General features: G+C 35.5%; 1 protein-coding gene and 2 long non-coding RNA genes across 3 annotated transcripts; 2 read left to right on the forward strand and 1 right to left on the reverse strand.

Moving 5' to 3' along the window:
• The first annotated feature begins 2,294 nt into the window (after positions 1 to 2,294).
• LOC139144946 (uncharacterized) lies at positions 2,295 to 5,445 on the forward strand. Its single transcript, XR_011554878.1, has 2 exons — positions 2,295 to 2,409; positions 4,385 to 5,445. It is a non-coding gene; the product is annotated as an uncharacterized lncRNA (long non-coding RNA).
• A 1,782-nt stretch (positions 5,446 to 7,227) lies between these two features.
• On the forward strand, positions 7,228 to 13,745 carry LOC139144947 (uncharacterized). The gene is made up of 2 exons (XR_011554879.1): positions 7,228 to 7,364; positions 13,651 to 13,745. It is a non-coding gene; the product is annotated as an uncharacterized lncRNA (long non-coding RNA).
• Positions 13,746 to 13,747: 2 nt separating this feature from the next.
• On the reverse strand, positions 13,748 to 19,632 carry LOC139144945 (mitochondrial import inner membrane translocase subunit Tim22-like). The gene is made up of 4 exons (XM_070715780.1): positions 19,384 to 19,632; positions 18,481 to 18,665; positions 15,507 to 15,579; positions 13,748 to 14,918 (listed from the first exon to the last, which is right to left on the reverse strand). Exons 1-4 carry the CDS (start codon positions 19,613 to 19,615, stop codon positions 14,836 to 14,838), a joined length of 573 nt encoding a protein of 190 aa, XP_070571881.1. The 5' UTR covers positions 19,616 to 19,632; the 3' UTR covers positions 13,748 to 14,835.
• Between the last annotated feature and the right edge of the window lie 320 nt (positions 19,633 to 19,952).

Consider the following 19,952-nt stretch of genomic DNA (forward strand, 5'->3'; position numbering starts at 1 on the left):
CAGTTAAGTGGTTTCGACGTAATATAAATCAAACGTAAACAACTTCCGCGTCCCTCGGACTACAGTACAGCTGACTCAGCACGTGTGAACAACTGTGAACTCCTTATTTCTGCGGTTTCACCCTTTCATTTTCACGATAATCATGTCAAACCCATTGATCACAGATCATTTTAAGCAACAGAAGAAAACGACTGGCAAGACAAAAGCGTCCCGAAAAGGGAAAGCCACTGTCAAGACAGGTAGACACATGAATCGACTTTTTGCCATTTAAAAATGGCCGTAGAGAGGACGTTGGTTGGCTAGGTGTGAATATAAATGATACGATATCATGAATCGGATAAATATGCTATCCGACATTCAAGTTGCTCAAGTGATGATGTTTTTACTCTAATTTTTTGTCTCCAAGCAAGGTCATGAAAGTAGATCAATCAGAAGCCTGAGCTAGGTTGTTGATAGCCTAGATTCTTTTCGTCCGCTTGCCTCCGTACCTGGGTCGGAGGTACGGAGGCAAGCGGACGGAAAAGGAATCTAGGCTAGGTTGTTGACGGTCATTGATGCACGATAACCACTTCTCCTTCCACATGGAGAAAACATGAATAGTATTTATCCCTTTCTGTGCCCTTTTTTCAGAACAAGCTCCATCACTTGTTGTGGATCAGAAAAGATTTGACGAACTGCAGGCACTAAAACAGTTTGATTTGACATTAGAGTATGGACCTTGCACAGGTAGGTTCAATCATGGATGTTCATCCATGGTTCGATCATGATGGTAGAAGGAGAGTTTTCTCTCCTTCTACTTCCATGGTTCGATCTAGCTGTAGGTCCATAGCTGTGGTGTTTTCGGACAGGATTTCTGACTTTTACGTGCTGGTTTTGACTTTTACGTTTTGGTGGCGGCGTTAATAACGTGAAAGTCAAAACCAGCGCGTAAAAGTCAGAAATCCCGTCCGAAAACACCACAGCTATGGACCCACAGCTAGATCGAACCATGGAGGTTTAAAAATTCTTTTATACCTCCGTGATACATGATTCGACCAAAATACAGAGAACTTTGTGCATCATTATAAAAGTAAGGCAAAACAATTCTATACATACACATACATAGTAACAAGTAAGTAAGAAAACTTCATTTAATGAGGGTAACTCTGATAGCTAAAATTAATTTTCACAGTAGCCCTCCAAATACATTAAAAGCACTAAAATATATTAGGCCAAAAAAATCAATTGTACTGTTCCGATAACATGGTTTTCAACAATAGGGTAGGTAGGTGGGCAAAGTATTTTTATATTTAAATGTGCACTTTTCAGGGGTTCAGTGCGATCAAACACTGGCCACAACATTTCCAGAAAAACATATCATATATAAGGAATAAAAACATAAAAGACGTCCTCGTTCAAGCAAAGTCAAATGCCAGGTAACAAACCCTTGATTTTTGGTTTTTAGCTCACATTTGGTGTACCAATTGTGAGGTTATCGTATAAGCTGAATCAGTTCATTTGCATCTGATTTGCATGTCTGTATATTTGTGGGTATGTGGGGATGTATGTCCGTCACACACAAAGGCTCCCATACCGCCAAAGCTACCATCTCAGTATTTGGTGTACAGGTAGATGCAGGGGTTGAGATGTGAATTTGTTCAAATGAACACATCAGTGTCAAAAATGTGCAAATGAGGTAAGAAAAAGTGAAATCCTGCAAATGTGCAGGAGGCATACCTGCCAGTGAGAAACAGGCAAACTCCACTGATCTTGACTCATTTCCTGTCATTGTTTATGAACTGTTACATATTAACAGACCAGCTGCAACCATAGACAGTAGATGGGGGAAGACCGTTTATACTAAACTAAGAGGGGCTTGTTTCTGCTATGCATGTTGCTAAAGTTGACCTCCAGTACCTAAAGTTAGACCTTAATTACTTTTGTCATTCTTGTTTTTCTGGTTTAAATATTTCTTGTTGTTTTTCTGGTTGTACTGTGCAGAAATCATTGCCATAACATCAACGTAGAATTTTCCTCCACTGAACAGATGGAAACAACATTTATTGTTGATCATTGGTAACCCTTACTGGCATATACCAATTCTGATCAAATTTGAGCGACACCGTATATTTGCGGTATTTTTTCTTTCTTTATTTTTACTTCCGTGTTTACGTAGCTCTAAAAAGTTTAGGGTTGGCAGGCAAAAAATAGGGTAGGTCAGGTTATTGGAACAGCACAATATTTTTTCTTTGGCCTTAACAATGAAAAATCCACAACTGAAATAGAAATAAATTGAGTTCTAACTATATTTTTGAAGGTATCACAAGGGCTGCAAAGATGGCAAAGGGCTCACAAACATGGGCTGAATCCACCAACAAAAGTTAAAGATATTGTAGAAGAACATTTCGATGATGAAGAATATACCCTATGGTAAGATTTGCTCTCCTGTTTTTTTTGGAACGCAATGTAACCTCGTGAAAGTTTCGATAAGTATAATGAACGTACTTTGAGCATGATATTATCATAGCATTTTTTGCTCACGTGTTGACACACGTGAGCATATGTCGCAGCGATGTCTGTCTGTCTGTCTGTCTGTCTGTCTGTCTGTCTGTCTGTCTGTCTGTCTGTCTGTCTGTCTGTGTGTCTGTCTGTCTGTGTGCTCAAAACCGGCTCATCAGATCAGAGAATCAAATCTGGTACATAGATTCAGTTTGCAAATGGCAAGAACTGATTAGTTTTTGGTGGATGTGGCTTGCTTACTTTTTGCTCATTTGCATAATTAATGATTTTAGAAAAAACGGATATATATTGAGAACGACTGCACACAATTTGATGAGATTTGCTACAAATGTTGATCACATCAAGATATATCAGCTGTGAAAGTTATTAAGGGGTGACGTGAAAGATAATTACTAATTTGCATATTTAATGAAATTTCCTAATTAGGGGTATATATCTGAATTTACTTGATCAAAATTGATGAAACTTGGTATGCATATTGAAGATACTATGATTTAACATCATTGAAAGTCATTAAGCATTTTTACTTCATCCAAATCCTAATTTGCATATTTAATGACCTTTTGAAATTAAGGATATATATTTGAATTTACATAACCAAAATTGATGAAACTTGCTATGTACATTAAAGATACTATGATAGAACATTATTAATGTCATATAGCATTTTTACTTCAGCCAATTCCTAATTTGCATATTTTTATGAACTTTCCTAATTAGGGGTATTTATCTGAATTGACGAGACCAAAGTTGACGAAACTGGCTATGTACATTAAAGATACTATGAAAGAACATTATTGAAAGTCATTAAGCATTTGAACTTTAGCCAATTCCTTATTTGCATATTTAATGAACTTTCATAATCAGGGATATTTATCTGTATTGACTAGACCAAAGTTGACAAAACTTGCTATGTACATTAAAGATACTATGATACGACGTTATTGAAAGTCATTAAACATTTTTATCTCATGCAGCTCCCAATTTGCATATTTAATGAATTTTTGAAATTAGGGATATATATTTGAATTTACATGACCAAAATTGATGAAACTTGCTATGTACATTAAAGATACCATTATGTAAGCTAACATTATTGAAAGGCATTAAGCATTTTTGCTTCAGCCAATTCCTAATTTGTGTATTTAATGAGCTTTCCTAATTAGGGATATATACTTGGATTTATTTGATCAAAGTTGGCATAACATGCTATGTATATTGATGATTATACCAGGTTATACCAATATTGGAAGTCATTTCGCACTTAAGTTTTAATGTCAGCTAATTTTTAGTTTGCATATCTAATGAGCTTTCAAAGTTTGGAATATTTAGTTTGAAGGACTTGACAAGAGGCAATTACACTTACAGTGACAGCAGTCAAAGAAGTAATTATTTCTATTTCAGGTAATTGTGTATTTGAATACGTAATGACCTATAGAGTTAATCTGTGGTGAATATTGTTCATTATGTTGATCATAATACTTTCAATGAAGTTGCAAACATGTGGCAAAGGTTCAAATTTACACATAACTTCAATATACATGTATAATGAAAGACGTGAGCATTTACAGTTCATATCTGGTTTTACATGGAGCATCAAATGTGAATAATTCTGATGCCAAGCATACTGCATAGATATCAGAATTAACATATTCCTAGATTGTGTTTAAAATGATAGCATGTGTTTGAATATGTACAGTTGATATTACAAATGAATCAGACGAGATGGAGGTCAGAATGTTAAGTCGATGAACCTTGAATTTGGTACATGGAACTCAAGTTTTTCTCCAAGACTAAATTGATTGCCCAAAAAGCACATGTATTTCATGGTCTGATTGAAATCTCTTGATTTCCTTTTGTTCTTTGAATTTCTTTGATTTTCCAGTCTATGGAAAGACTATGACCTGTAAACCAGAATGATTGAACTTGACAAAAGAAGACTGCTTGACTTGCTTGCTTCAGAAGCTTCAGACTCTATAACTTGTGGAACAGCGATTTTCACCAACTTGTGCTGGCAGCTTTCAAAGACCTGTGCTGATTTGCAAGTTCTGAAAAAACTTAACGATATTCCCAGCAACAACCAATGCCGTGAGGGCTCTCTGCACATGGCAAATCTCATCGAAATGGTTGGTCCCCTAGATGGGTATTGCAAAGTGGCCCACACAGTCACTTACCCATTGAAAATATCAAATCCAAGCAAAACGTTTTAATCAAGAGCAGAAGTTTACAAGTTTTACGAAAGAAATTATTTTTTCCAAACAGATTACCAATTCATAGTATTGAATGATTTATCAAAGAGTTAGTTTTAAAATAAAACATCTGCTATAACAGTTACAGATAATTCTCATTTTGGACAAAAATAGGAGATACAAATCAGAAAATATATGCAATATTTGATTTTTAAGGATATTTTGGTATTTAAAGTTTTGTATTTATCTCACAAGTTTAAATGTATTGTAGACATTTATTAATATTTAGTCATATTACATTTGTTTTAAGGCATGCTATATGCATGTTATTCACTATACTCTTGATATTAGATTGTTAACTTTTCTACTAACATCCTGATTATGGTAAAGGTTGCCATCTTTTGAAAAGTTGCCAAGAAAAATAGTGAAGAATTTAGTTAATCTCTGTTGAAGTAGTTTTAGTGGGTTTATTACCATGGAGAAAGAAAAAAAACATTCAGAATGATTATATAAAGTTTTCACTTCTTTTCCAATGAAAATTCAATCCCTATACCATTATCATGTAACCAATCTTGGCAAGAGTGCCAGTGCCATGATATCATACTTGATTATGTGGAAGAATCCAAACACTTCAATACAGAGGTCGGACTTGTCAGTCTCACATTCTTTGTCACAGGCACTGGGACATCACTGTAATTCATGTCAGTTGAATGAAATTGACTAGAAGCCTGAAATAAATAAAGCCACCATATTTCTATTCTTGTGGGAGTGGATTCTTTGCTCAAAGAGGAGAAAACATTGAACTATGTGGATTTGTTTGTAGCTCCTCATAATATGACCTATCATGTCTTTAACCCTTTGAGCGCTGTAATTATTTCCCGCCAAAATTTTAGCGCAACATTTTTACCAACTTTTATGAATTTTTCTGTAATTTTTTGATAATTTTGGACCAAATGGACATCACATTTCATTTGCTACAGTTTATTATCAAAATTTTGACAAAAATGTGAAAAAAATGAAGTGGAGTATATTTTCATTAGGTGAGAAAAATTGACTTTGGCGCTCAAAGGCTTAACATTTCAGCACATCTAGTGTTGTCCACAAGTTTTATATAGCCATGTATAGATTATCAGTATATTGAAAACCTGTTGGCAAGCCATAGACAAGTCTACATTCCATAGTAGCCCAGTCTACGCATGGCCATGTTGTTGCAGGCACATTTAGATGTATGTTCCTGTCAATTTACACCTTGCATCAATGATCGTACAGACAATATTGTTTCAGGGCACCTTTGTGTACAGCGCTCATCATTTGAGTTTGGAGTTTTAGTGTTAGGCACGCACAGATTTTTTTACAGTGAAGTACAAGTTTTTCTGTCTAACACACACCATCAATAGATTGTCAAATGCTGCACGTTCTCTTATCATACAGAATGTTAAAAAAATGAATACACTGTAATGGAACTTTTACCTCTCGAAAAAGTAATCTTTTCCCTGCTCAGGCGTATGATTGGATCAAAAGTTCACAGTCTCGATCAATAATGAATATGTCCGTGCTTTTTGTTGAGCAAGTTATAGACAAGAATGAAAACATTTCCTTGTGACTTTGGATAAATTGTTGCATTTCGGTCTAGTAATCCTTTGTCTGGAATGCTGAATCTGAGGGTACACCAAACAAGAAATCTGTGCATGTCGAACTGTGAAACTCCAAAGTTAAATGACAAGTGCTGTATTTCAGTTTGTAGCTACAGTGAACTGGTAGAACTCAGGCTAAAATTTCTAGAGACGCATTCTTGTAATTCATGTGCATATGGTGTAATCATGGAGGTAGGAAGAGAAGGAGCCTGCACGTCTATTGTCTCCTTTGAGGGAGATGAAACATGCCGCTTGTTTGCTGAGCAAACAATAATATATCTGCCCCGGTAATCCCATAAATGGATTATGCCGGTTTGGATACGTTCGATGTTCTTCGGGAATAGTCGGATAGAAAGTACGCATGCGCTAATACAAGTATGACGTCTTCCGCGAACAGACATGTGATGACTGAAGTAGGCGATCTGATTGACGATTTTTCTCTTATCGACAATTTTTCTTAACTTTAAACTTTTAAGTATTCTGAATTTGAAGGAAATGACACGAAACACTGGAAACAAATTAGCAAGAGTGGCCAGTTCGACTACGGACGCAGCTAGTTTGACCTTTTGGCAATCCATGGTTCGACGGCCCTGAGAAAATTATGTACTGATAACAATACCCTATCTTCAATATGACATGGATGTAGTAGTATCTACAAAGTTGCAATGTTTAATAAACGATAAACAAGATAGGGACCATACTTACTATCAGCATGGACGTAACACAGACTCCCGATGCTACATTATGCCACAGTCCCTCCACCAGGAGGGACCGTGATTATGCTAATCACTGAGCCCGGTCAGTAAAGTCACTGAAATTCTGACTTCAATTACAGAAACGCAATGCGTCGCAACGTCAACCTGATATGACTATCTACAACCCAAGGTTACGTTCTTTCAAAACAATGTCGACTTTTCTTGCGGAAATTTGCGGAAACCCCCGAAAAGAGTATAAGTAGTGTGACTTGTAAATAGGCTGTAATGGACAAGGTGGTGTACATTCTCTTGGTCAAGCATTTTGAGAAACAAAGACCAACACAATAGTCCGTGGGCTGGAGGGGCCCACCGTGCACCCCCCCCCCCCCCCCATCCCTACTACATGGGTATTTTTTTGTTGTTTAGGACCTGCTGAACAAGAAAAAAGATGGTAATATTGGATATTTGGGATGCACTACCTATCTGGGCTGGTTTTTGATTTGCATGTACTGCAAAAAATGGCGAAAAATGGGTAGGGGTAGGGGTACTATATCTTCCTCTACATTAAGTAAACTAGCATGAAATAGCACAAACCATACATTTTTGGAAAGCTCAGATTCTGCTTTTATTGGAAATACCAGTTTTAGCAAATTAATTTGTGTACATAGAATAGGACGACTTTAAAATGAATTTTTTTGACAATTTTGAAATTTTTTACCCAAAATACCATGTAACAATTGTGATTTACTTTTTATTAAGCAAAATTTTGACAGCTTTTTGTGTTTGAATTATTTATTCCAACATATTAAACAAGAAAAACAGTGTTAACATTAGATATTTAACTATACACTACTTCTCTGGAGTCAATTTTGAATTGCGTGTATCTGTATGGGGTGTGCAAAAGCTAGGGGTAGGGGTACAACATTCTTTCCTTGATGAAGTAAACTGGCTTGAAATGCCACATACCTTATAGTTTTAGAAAGCTGAGATACTGGTCTTTCTAAAATGCATAAAGTTTTAGTAAAAAAATATGACGTCATAGAATTGGATAACTTTAAATCGATTTTTTCTGGCAATTCAGTATTTTTAACCAGAAGAAAATACGATAACTCGTTTCCTCCTTATGAAGCAAATCAAACAGATTTATGGATGTTCTTTACTAATTGCAACGTGCTGAAGAAGAAAATAAATGTCAAAATTGGGTATTTACCATGCATTATTGTCTCTAGTCACTAAAATAGCAAATTTTGCTACACTGGTACATCGTGAATGGGCATTTTATGCATGAACTAATGCACAGCCTTAAAAAGAAGACTTTAAAACGTGCACACATAGTCGTATTGCAATTTTCTCCAACAAGTAAATAGATTATTGGTGACTGTCTGTTTTTATAATTTAATTTTTAAATATTTTTCGATAAAATAATTTTGATAAGGCGTTTTGGAAAATTGTCTATGCCTCCTTGTCTTACTATACAGCAAGTATTACTAACAATATATTAGGCCGAGGCTAGAGGGGGCGTCTACATGCACCCCCCCCCCCCAACCCCACAGGATAACAAACTTGTAATTTTCAGAAGCCTTGGGATCCCTAGAATAAGAAATGGGATTTTAACAGACAAAATATAGGGACTCAATAGCTGTTATGGTCATGTTTTGAAGGGTACCACAAAATCACGATTTTGTGACCCACATGGATTTTTGTCAAACCTGTCTTCTTGTACGTGATCTGCTGAGCTTACTGTTTAACATGACCTAGGTTATGGGGTATCATTAGAAAGGTTATTTATTCTTCTTAAAATGGTATATAGCAATATGCAATGTCTTCTATAGTTTTCATGTAATAGGGCCATAATTTACCCCATACCCCAAAGTTTTATGTCACAAATTACTGTCAAAACTAATCTAAATTCCACCAATTTTTACCTATACATAATACAAAAGGCAATACTGTGTATTACCTTTGTGTTATTTGCTACAAGTACATGTTAGAAACTTGGAATAAACTTTTAACAGAAAAAATATTGGGATCCTGTAGCTGTAACAGTCATATTTTGAAGGGTACCGAAAAATCACAGTATTACTGACTCTCATTCGTTTTTGTTAAACCTGTCTTCTTGTAAGTCTTCTGCTGAGCTTATTTTGAACATAACGAGGCAAATGGGGTACCATTAGAAAGTTAATTTACTCTCCTTTAAAATGATATGTTGCAATATGCAATATCTTCTATAGTTTGCATAAAATAAGATCAAACTTACCTCATACCCCAACGTTTTATGTCCCCAATTACCATCAAAACTAATCTCAAATTCTACCAATTATTTTCCTATACACATTACAAAAGGCAATTCTTTGTATAAAATATATTTTACTTGGTACAGGGACATGTCAAAAATATGAGTTAGACTTTTAACAGACAAAATATTGGTATTGAATGACTGTTACTTGCATGTTTTGAAGGGTACCGTGAAGTCAGAGTATTACCGACTCGCATATGTTTTTGTTAATGTATCGTTTTGTTAGTTTTCTGCTGAGCTTACTTTTTACCATAGGCTAGCTTATGGGCTGCCATTGGAAAGACAATTTATTTGGCTTTAAAATGACATATTGTAATATACAATATCTTCTATGGTTTTCATAAAAAAGGACCAAACCTTACCCTATACCCCAAAGTTTTATGTCGCAAATTACTGTCAAAACTAATCTTAAATTCTACCAATTATTTACCTAGACATTATACAAAGGGTAATGCTTTGAATCAAATTTGTTTTCTTTGAGACAGGTAAATGTTAGAAACTTAAAATAAACTTTTAACACAAAAATATCCGGATGCTGTAGCTGTAACAGTCATATTTTGAATGGTACTGCAAAATCACAGTATTGCCAACTCGCATACATTTTTGTTAAACTGTCTTCTTGTAAAGTCTTCTACTGAGCTTACTTTTTAACATAACGTAGCAAGTTGGGCATCATTTGAAAGGTAATTTACTCTTCTTTAAAATAATATATCGCAATATACAATATCTTTTATAGTTTTCATGAAATAGGACCACAACTTACCCCATACCCCAAAGTTTTATATTCCAAATTACCGTCAAAACTAATCTCAAATTCTGACAGCTATTTACCGGGACATAATATAAAGGGCAATGATTTGTATTAAATTTAGTATATTTGCTTTAGGTTCATGTTAGAAACTTGAAACGGACTTTTAACAGAAAAAATATTGTGATGCTGTAGCTGTAACAGTCATATTTTGAAGGGTACCACAAACTCACAGTAGTGCCAACTCCCATACGTTTGGTTAAACCTGTCTTATTGTAAGTCATCTGCTGAGCCTATTTTTTAACATAACCTGGCTATTGAGGTATCGTTAGAGAGGTATTTTTTTCTTCTTTGATATGACATATTGTAATATACAATATCTTCTTAAGTGTTCAGGAAATAAGACCAAAACTTACCCCACACCCCTAAGTTTATATTGCAAATTACTGTCACTACTAATCTCAAATCTACCAAACTTTTACCTAGACATATTACAAAAGGCAATGATTTGTATGAAATCTGTTTTATTTGCTACAGAGACAAGTTACAAATATTAGATAGACTTTTAACAGACAAAATATTGGGAATGAATGGTTGTTGCTGTCATGTTTTGAAGGGTACTGTAAAGTCTCAGTCTTGCCAACTCGTATGTGTTTTTGTTAAATGTGTCATCTTGTAAGTCATCTGCTGAGCTTACTTTTTACTCTAACCTATCTTACAGGCTATCATTGGAAAGAAAATTTATTTTGCCTTAAAGTGACATATTGTAATATGAAATATCTTTAATAGTTTTCATGAAATAGGACCAAACTTACCCCATATCCAAATTCGCAAACTGCAAAGTTTTCTAACAGATGTAGTTTGCAAATAAAACTAAGCGCTGGGTAAGTTTGTTGCCATTTCATCACAACTTCAGATGATAATGCACTTTATCATATGCTAAAATAAAGAGTGATAAAAGCTTTGTGACGATACCCTACAATCTGCGTTACAGATAAAATAAAGGTTGGCAGATAAATTTCATGGAAACTTGTTTAATAAATTTCATGGGTTTCAGCAACATATATCCTGCTGTCCTTCAAACTATGATGCTAACAGCTATTAAATCACAATAATTATCCTGTTAATGGTATCTTTCATGGTTGGAAATGTCTCTGTAACAAATAAATAGGTTTCATACAAAGTTTGTCTTTTTTTAAAAGAATTTTAGAAATTAAATGCTAGTTTTGACAGTAATTTACAACATAAAACTTTGGGGTATGGGGTAAGGTTTGGTCCTATTTTATGAAAACTATAGAAGATATTGTATATTACAATATGTCATTTTAAAGCCAAATAAATTGTCTTTTTAATGGCAGCCCATAAGCTAGCCTATGGTAAAGAGTAAGCTCAGCAGAAAACTAACAAGACGACACATTTAACAAAAACATATGAGAGTCGGTAATACTCTGACTTCACGGTACCCTTCAAAACATGCAAGTAACAGTCATTCAATACCAATATTTTGTCTGTTAAAAGTCTAACTCATATTTTTGACATGTCCCTGTACCAAGTAAAATATATTTCATACAAAGAATTGCCTTTTGTAATGTGTCTAGGAAAATAATTGGTAGAATTTGAGATTAGTTTTGATGGTAATTTGCGACATAAAACGTTGGGGTATGAGGTAAGTTTTGATCTTATTTTATGCAAACTATAGAAGATATTGCATATTGCAACATATCATTTTAAAGGAGAGTAAATTAACTTTCTAATGGTACCCTATTTGCCTCGTTATGTTCAAAATAAGCTCAGCAGAAGACTTACAAGGAGACAGGTTTAACAAAAACGAATGAGAGTCAGTAATACTGTGATTTTGCGGTACCCTTCAAAATATGACTGTTACAGCTACAGGATCCCAATTTTTTTCTGTTAAAAGTTTATTCCAAGTTTCTAACATGTACTTGTAGCAAATAACACAAAGGTAATACACAGTATTGCCTTTTGTATTATGTATAGGTAAAAATTGGTGGAATTTAGATTAGTTTTGACTGTAATTTGTGACATAAAACTTTGGGGTATGGGGTAAATTATGGCCTATTTCATGAAAACTATAGAAGATATTGCATATTGCTATATACCATTTTCAAGAAGAATAAATCACCTTTCTAATGATACCCCATAACCTAGGTCATGTTAAACAGTAAGCTCAGCAGATCACGTACAAGAAGACAGGTTTGACAAAAATCCATGTGGGTCACAAAATCGTGATTTTGTGGTACCCTTCAAAACATGACCATAACAGCTATTGAGTCCCTATATTTTGTCTGTTAAATCCCATTTCTTATTCTAGGGATCCCAAGGCTTCTGAAAATTACAAGTTTGTTATCCTGTGGGGTTGGGGGGGGGAGGTGCATGTAGACGCCCCCTCTAGCCTCGGCCTAATAGATTGTTAGTAATACTTGCTGTATAAGTAAGACAAGGAGGCATAGACAGTTTTCCAAATACGCCTTATCAAATTATTTTATAATCGAAAAATATTTAAAAATTAAATTATAAAAATAGACAGTCATCAATAATCTATTTACTTGTTGGAGAAAATTGCAATACGACTATGTGTGCACGTTTTAAAGTCTTCTTTTTAAGGCTGTGCATTAGTTCATTGCATAAAATGCCCATTCACGATATACCAGTGTAGCAAAATTTGCTATTTTAGTGACTAGAGACAATAATGCATGGTAAATACCCAATTTTGACATTTATTTTCTTCTTCAGCACGTTGCAATTAGTAAAGAACATCCATAAATCTGTTTGATTTGCTTCATAAGGAGGAAACGAGTTATCGTATTTTCTTCTGGTTAAAAATACTGAATTGCCAGAAAAAATCGATTTAAAGTTATCCAATTCTATGACGTCATATTTTTTTTACTAAAACTTTATGCATTTTAGAAAGACCAGTATCTCAGCTTTCTAAAACTATAAGGTATGTGGCATTTCAAGCCAGTTTACTTCATCAAGGAAAGAATGTTGTACCCCTACCCCTAGCTTTTGCACACCCCATACAGATACACGCAATTCAAAATTGACTCCAGAGAAGTAGTGTATAGTTAAATATCTAATGTTAACACTGTTTTTCTTGTTTAATATGTTGGAATAAATAATTCAAACACAAAAAGCTGTCAAAATTTTGCTTAATAAAAAGTAAATCACAATTGTTACATGGTATTTTGGGTAAAAAATTTCAAAATTGTCAAAAAAATTCATTTTAAAGTCGTCCTATTCTATGTACACAAATTAATTTTGCTAAAACTGGTATTTCTCATAAAGAGCAGAATCTGAGCTTTCAAAAATGTATGGTTTGTGCTATTTCATGCTAGTTTACTTAATGTAGGGGAGGATATAGTACCCCCTACCCCTACCCATTTTTCGCCATTTTTTGCGGTACATGCAAATCGAAAACCAGCCCAGATAGGTAGTGCATCCCAAAATATCCAACGTGGACATCTTTTTTCTTGTTCAGCAGGTCCTAAAGAACAAAAAGTACCCATGTAGTAGGGATGGGGGGGGGGGGGGGGGTGCACGGGGGGCCCCCCCAGCCACGGACTAAAAGAGCAGTGTTTATGTATAGACAGTACAGGAAGTTAGAGTGTGACAGACTGAGATCACTTTACAAGAATATTTCTTATTAAAATTGAAGACACTGTACGCTTTGTTGAATCTTTTATTTGGAACTATACACTCAAAATTTTCAAAGCTTTACAAAGGATACACACCGTTACTTTAAAATTCAAGAAGCAAAAGCTTTCACTTTTGTTTCCAGGAGACTCCATCCTACGAAGCTATCAGTAGAAATATGCACACTTGCCAAAGACATGTGCATAATGGTTGAAATTGCTGACTACACGCACAGTCTAATAAGTCTGAACAGGAAAATATAAAGTTTCTTCAGTCTGCAACTATAGAATGTAGGGATCCACATTCTGCATAGTACACAGCATGAGCACCATCAAATATTGTACAGAGGGTGATTGTAGTCCATGTGTTTGGTCCAGCTTACAGTTCATTTACTCTTCCTGTTACTCCTGATGTGCAGCATTGAATAAGCTCTTTCTCTGATTGGTCCATTGTCACTATTCACAGCGACTTAGGGAGTCTATTTGTATTGTTTTAATTATATTGGTAAGATTCAGCTACCCAATTGGATAACAGCTTATTCAGTGCTGCACATTAGCCCTCCTGTTACTGTTCTGTGCAGTCTTGAAATTTTTCCTCCAGTGGAGTAGTGGTACAGTACACAGGTTCAAAACATAAGAACTTAAGGTTGTTCACGTCGTATTTGTCATTTTCATGACTCTTGAATGACTGAACATCCTGGTACTTTCGATGGTACTGAGTATTCAAAATTTAACATTTTCCTGCTTGGAAGATTTTAGATTTATTCTTGGAAATAAATTTTACACTAAAAGCTCGGGACAGAATTCGATGAATAAAGATCCATACCAACGAAAATACAAGAATGTGAAATCATTTACAGGTCACAAAAAAGGCCATTTCTTCTACCCTGACTCCCAGTGCATGGAGGCAGTTCAAGTTTTCATTTAAAATAATCTACAGTATGCATCCCCAAATTTCAAGTGAAGGGTTATACAGTATCCATAGAACAGAATATATGAGCCTTTGATGTGGCAGAGCCATCCTGTGCAGTGCCCACTGAAGTCACAAAATATTGCAAGGGACTCTGGGAATGACCCTTGACCTCCTTCACCGCGTTTGGTTGTTCGATAGCATACGGTTGTTATCTCAAGTGGAAGTAGTAGTCAATGGCAGCAGAGAAGGCAGCAAATCCAGCACAACCAGCAATGGCAGGTTTGATTCCAGCTGAAAGAGGAACAAAAACATCTGCCATTTTGAATATCAGTGAGACAATAAATCTCAGCAAAAAACCACCATATATTGAAAAAACCCCTGACCTTGACAGTTTGTGTACTTGATGAGCTGAAATCAACCCACTGACAGCAGGGTTCTCCCAGTGAGGATTTTGAGGGGTGGGCCACGTCTGGTTTTTAGCAATTTTAATTCATATGTTAATAACCATGTAAAAGAATAGTTTCACAACAAAGGAGTATGCAAATTTACCCCTTGTTATGTAAATTTGTCAGCCATTTGTGGTTTTTCAAGCTATGGAGAGCACTGATATAGTGTTTTTTTACATAGAGTCCTCTAACTTTAATACTCTATTCACTCCTGAAATGACGCTGACAGCATACCTCTCAAAGTTGTGATTAGTGCATTTTATTATATTATGTTCCACTGTCAGACCAATCACTTGAATCAGTGCAGACGTATAAATCCAATAACCAATGGCATTATATTTTTCAACCAGTTGTGGGTTAGTACAAATATGCTTAACCTAAATACTCCCTAGAATACTGATGATTGACAAAAAGAAGTGTGTCATACTCTCACCTCTCAATCCAATAAGACCACCAGTGACACACCCAGCCAATGACGTGTTCTGCGTACCACTCTGTCCTCTGTACTGTGGAGTGATTAAAACACAGTAAACATATACTTTATAAATCTTCACGGTAAAAGTAAATGGTTTTCACAGGAAAACTTTGTACAGGTGTGTGTGTATTATTTTTATGCATAGTATACAGAATCTATCTCAGTATATCTATGGATGCCTATGAATCTCACATATAAATACATGCAAGTATACCTATGCAAACAAATACATTTGTTGCATACAGATACACATTTGTATATTTGTATAACACACGTGACAGGTATGCGTGAGTTTGCTGTGTCACGGTTCCAAGAAATAAATAAACATAAAATAAATAAAAACAATAGCTGAAAAAGTTTAAGGTGCTTGCATTAAATGTACGATTTTACAAAGGTCAAGTTTGAGTTAGATAATATTGGATGCACACGATGATGGTATTCAGGAACAGATAATCGTCGTGCTTTAACCCTTTGACCACCATGGTTTTTCCCAAATCCATTGTTTACTATGGTAAGGTTGGACCTGTACACAGGGAACTGGGGGTGAAAGGGTTAGACTGTACTTCATGCTAAATCAGTGAATGTGATGTAGAACAGGTAGTCCAATGGTGGCCATCTCTACCTCCCCAATGCATTCTCATAACCAAAGTCATTGCAATATCCCATGGTGTTTGTTATAGACTATAATTTAGTTTGATGTTACCATAGACCTAAAAAAGTCATGTGACTTAAAAAAATTTTGAAAATCGATATCAATTTAGATACACAAACACATATTGGTATTTATGAAGAAAAGAATCAATAAATACTGTGTCTTTATAGTATCCCTACATTTTTATGATAGATGTAAGTCTTGGTCAAAGGGCAGCACTGGTCAGCACTTCAAAATTGTATGGTCTCATATGACAAAGATTCATGGTATGACTTTACATTGAAGAGGGTCGCCAATAATCAATATCTATACATTGTAATATTTAAACTCCTGTATGGTCACTGATTTACTGATGAGGAACCAGTTTACATGACCAGGGAAAATTCTTGTAGAATTTGGTTACGCACTGCCCATAAAGGCATTATGTTGGTGCTTGTGTGACTTTCCTGTTATACGTTCATCAACAACATTCGGTTGAACTTGACTTACGCAAAAAACAGCTGCTGGGGACATCAAAGTTATTGCATGGATTCCTACACAATTTACCTAATGTACTAGACTTGGTCAAAGTCTGCCAATGAATGTTAATTTAGTGAATGTGATGTATTAGAGATCACAACAGTTTTTGTCTGACCGCAGTGCTACGTAATTGAATTACCACTACCAGGAGAAACTTACGACTGATCGTGTTCACTCCATGCAAACAAATTTCACTATTACAAGCATGGAGATGTCATTGGACAATATAATAGAATCTCATTTCAAATAAAAATAACATCAATGCATTGAAACTTATGGCGCGTAATCAAGGCCAATATTCGAACTCCCAATTTTCAACTATACAACTCAACATTCAACATTCAAACTCCACATTTTCAACTATACAACTCAACATTCAACATTCGAACTCCCAATTTTCAACTATACAACTCAACATTCAACATTCAAACTCCACATTTTCAACTATACAACTCAACATTCAACATTCAAACTCCACATTTTCAACTATACAACTCAACATTCAACATTCAAACTCCACATTTTCAACTATACAACTCAACATTCAACATTCGAACTCCCCATTTTCAACTATACAACTCCACATTTTCAACTATCGAAGTCATAGGTCCCCCTAGACCACTAGCCAGCGAACACAAGCCAAAATGAGCATACATATAGTCAAATACGACTTTAAAAAATCGTCGGTGTCATTTTACATGAAACTACTTATCACTTTGTTAGGGAGTCCCAAACACATGGTGACCTCACAGTTAATTTGAACATGGACGACACCGATTTCGTTCATGACCACGTCAGTGGTAGTTTGTCTAGGCTGCTACTTGACCTTGACCAGCCCGACAGACGGGGAGATGTGTCACGTAGGTGTGAGAGTTTTGTTAGACTTTCGTCACAGTAAAGTGGCATTGGAATGTGTGGTGAGCGTATTGTCCAGCTAGTGCAAGCCGCTCAACGTGAAATACAGATGTTGAACATAGTGGTCACGGTGTAATAAAGGGAAAGTTGCTTCACACATCTGCCATCTCGTCTTGTATGTGCTTTGGTGTGTTCAGTGTCTGAGTTGTGTTTTGGCTGTAACAGTGTGGAAATTAACAAGTGAGTTGCTATTTGGACCCTCTAAAACATCACTTAGGAATAACTCTAAAACTCCGAAACGTCATATGACGTATCTATGACGCGTTCTGACGTAGTACAGCCCAGAAGGAAAAACGTGGTTAACTACAATGAAGCAAGTTAGGGATGCCTAGGGAGAATACCAATCCCGGACTTCGAAAGTTGAAAATGTGGAGTTCGAAAGTTGAAAATGTGGAGTTCGAAAGTTGAAAATGTTGAGTTCAATAGTTGAAAATGTGGAGTTTGAATGTTGAATGTTGAGTTGTATAGTTGAAAATGTGGAGTTCGAATGTTGAATGTTGAGTTGTATAGTTGAAAATTGGGAGTTCGAATGTTGAATGTTGAGTTGTATAGTTGAAAATGTGGAGTTTGAATGTTGAATGTTGAGTTGTATAGTTGAAAATGGGGAGTTTGAATGTTGAATGTTGAGTTGTATAGTTGAAAATTGGGAGTTCGAATGTTGAATGTTGAGTTGACTTGTATAGTTGAAAATTGGGAGTTCGAATATTGGCCTTGATTACGCGCCATAGAAACTTGCTGAAATGATTTTTTTACACAATCACCGACTTGAACCAAGTCTACTGTGATGAATCAAAACAAAAAGACTGTATGACTAGCAAATTTCAAAAGTGAAATAAAGTTTCTTACAGACTCTATGGCACACTCTGTTGCTGAAAACATTGCACCGATCACAGCGAAATTTTTTGCATGAAAGAAACTCCTCTTGCCCATATCCCTGAGTATGTCTCTGGCTTTCTGTTTGGCTGCAAGCTCTGGATCTATAGGGTCCACGCTAGCCGCAAATAAACCAATGGCTGCACCAAGGCCAAAACCTGCAATTGTGAAAATAGAATTAATTTTCTTTCTCCTTAGAGGTATTCTCAGTCAACAGAATTAAAATTTCATTAAAAATCAATTATGCTAAATGATTTCATTAAAAATTATGCCAAATGTACTTGAAATACATTTGAGATTTCAAATCCAATGAAAGAGACTTAAACTACTCTGTACATCTTGGTTGAATCTATTGAGCCAGCGCTCTGCGCTGGTTTAAAAATGTTGATACAAATACCAATATATCTGTTGAACATTCACCTGATTACCTACTGCCAATAAAGGTAGGAGGTAACTTGAAAATATATAAAGTATATAAATGTACATGAAAGGGTAGAAAGCAAACAAAAAACGATGTAACACTAACACAATAACAGACAGCATCTCTAAGTGTATGGTGTGTATGTGTATTTATGCATATGTGTGTGTGTATATGTGTGTGTGTGTGTAAGTGTATGTTTAATATATTATATATATATATATATATATATATATATATATATATATATATATATATATATATATATATATTATGCAATACAAACTTTAAATAACTGTAAAAAATGTCCAGTGTGTCCGGGTAAATCGAGTAATTAAGCGATCAGTCGGCAATCTAGTCGGGTTCTTACTGCTGAAGTCAGAGTTTAACGTGTGACATGTGATTCATGCAGGGCACTGCACATGTACATGTTGCAAGTGATCTGTACATGTACTTACCGAGTACACAACTCATCACGCTTTTGAAGGCACAGCTTTCCATTGCCCCTTCAACAATCAGTTGGTCTCTTGACTTCGGCATTTGTGGAAAACCAAACGCCCTTGGCTCTGACGGCCATTTCTTATTCTCTCCTATCAAGGCATCCAGCATATTGGCGTAATCCATTTCACTGAAAAGCCCCATACCACCGTTTCCATTCACGCCGTCCCCTGATCCACCGGAGGCCGCCATGATGGAAAATATGGTCTGCCTCTAGTAGGGCGCCCCCAACAACCATGTTCGCATCTGGGTGTCGTGATCAACTGGGGTCAATCAACATTGTTTATTTATCATGTAATGCCAATTTTTTTTTTACAAGAATATTTGATTAATCCTCTTTGAAATTTTGAAAGAAACCATCTTCTGCTAGAAATGGAGATTTTGGCTTTCACACTTGACTCTGTGACAAACAGGAGTTTAGTCCCAGATTTTTGCAGCATGGATTTACACATCAGTTACATCAGGGATGGTCAACATGCATATTTATTTATAATGTCGAATTCTTAGCATGATCATTTTAGGAAAACTT

The sequence above is a fragment of the Ptychodera flava genome, chromosome 12, assembly GCF_041260155.1.
Source record: "Ptychodera flava strain L36383 chromosome 12, AS_Pfla_20210202, whole genome shotgun sequence".
Lineage (NCBI taxonomy): Eukaryota > Metazoa > Hemichordata > Enteropneusta > Ptychoderidae > Ptychodera > Ptychodera flava.

Bases quoted from the DNA above. Each gene is read 5' to 3' on its own strand.
- LOC139144945 (XM_070715780.1), bottom strand. From the start codon at position 19,615: ATGGCGGCCTCCGGTGGATCAGGGGACGGCGTGAATGGAAACGGTGGT. The intron at 18,666-19,383 runs GTAAGTACATGT...TCACAATTGCAG, and splicing joins CGTGATGAGTTGTGTACTCG to GTTTTGGCCTTGGTGCAGCC. The intron at 14,919-15,506 runs GTGAGAGTATGA...TTCCTCTTTCAG, and splicing joins TGGTCTTATTGGATTGAGAG to CTGGAATCAAACCTGCCATT.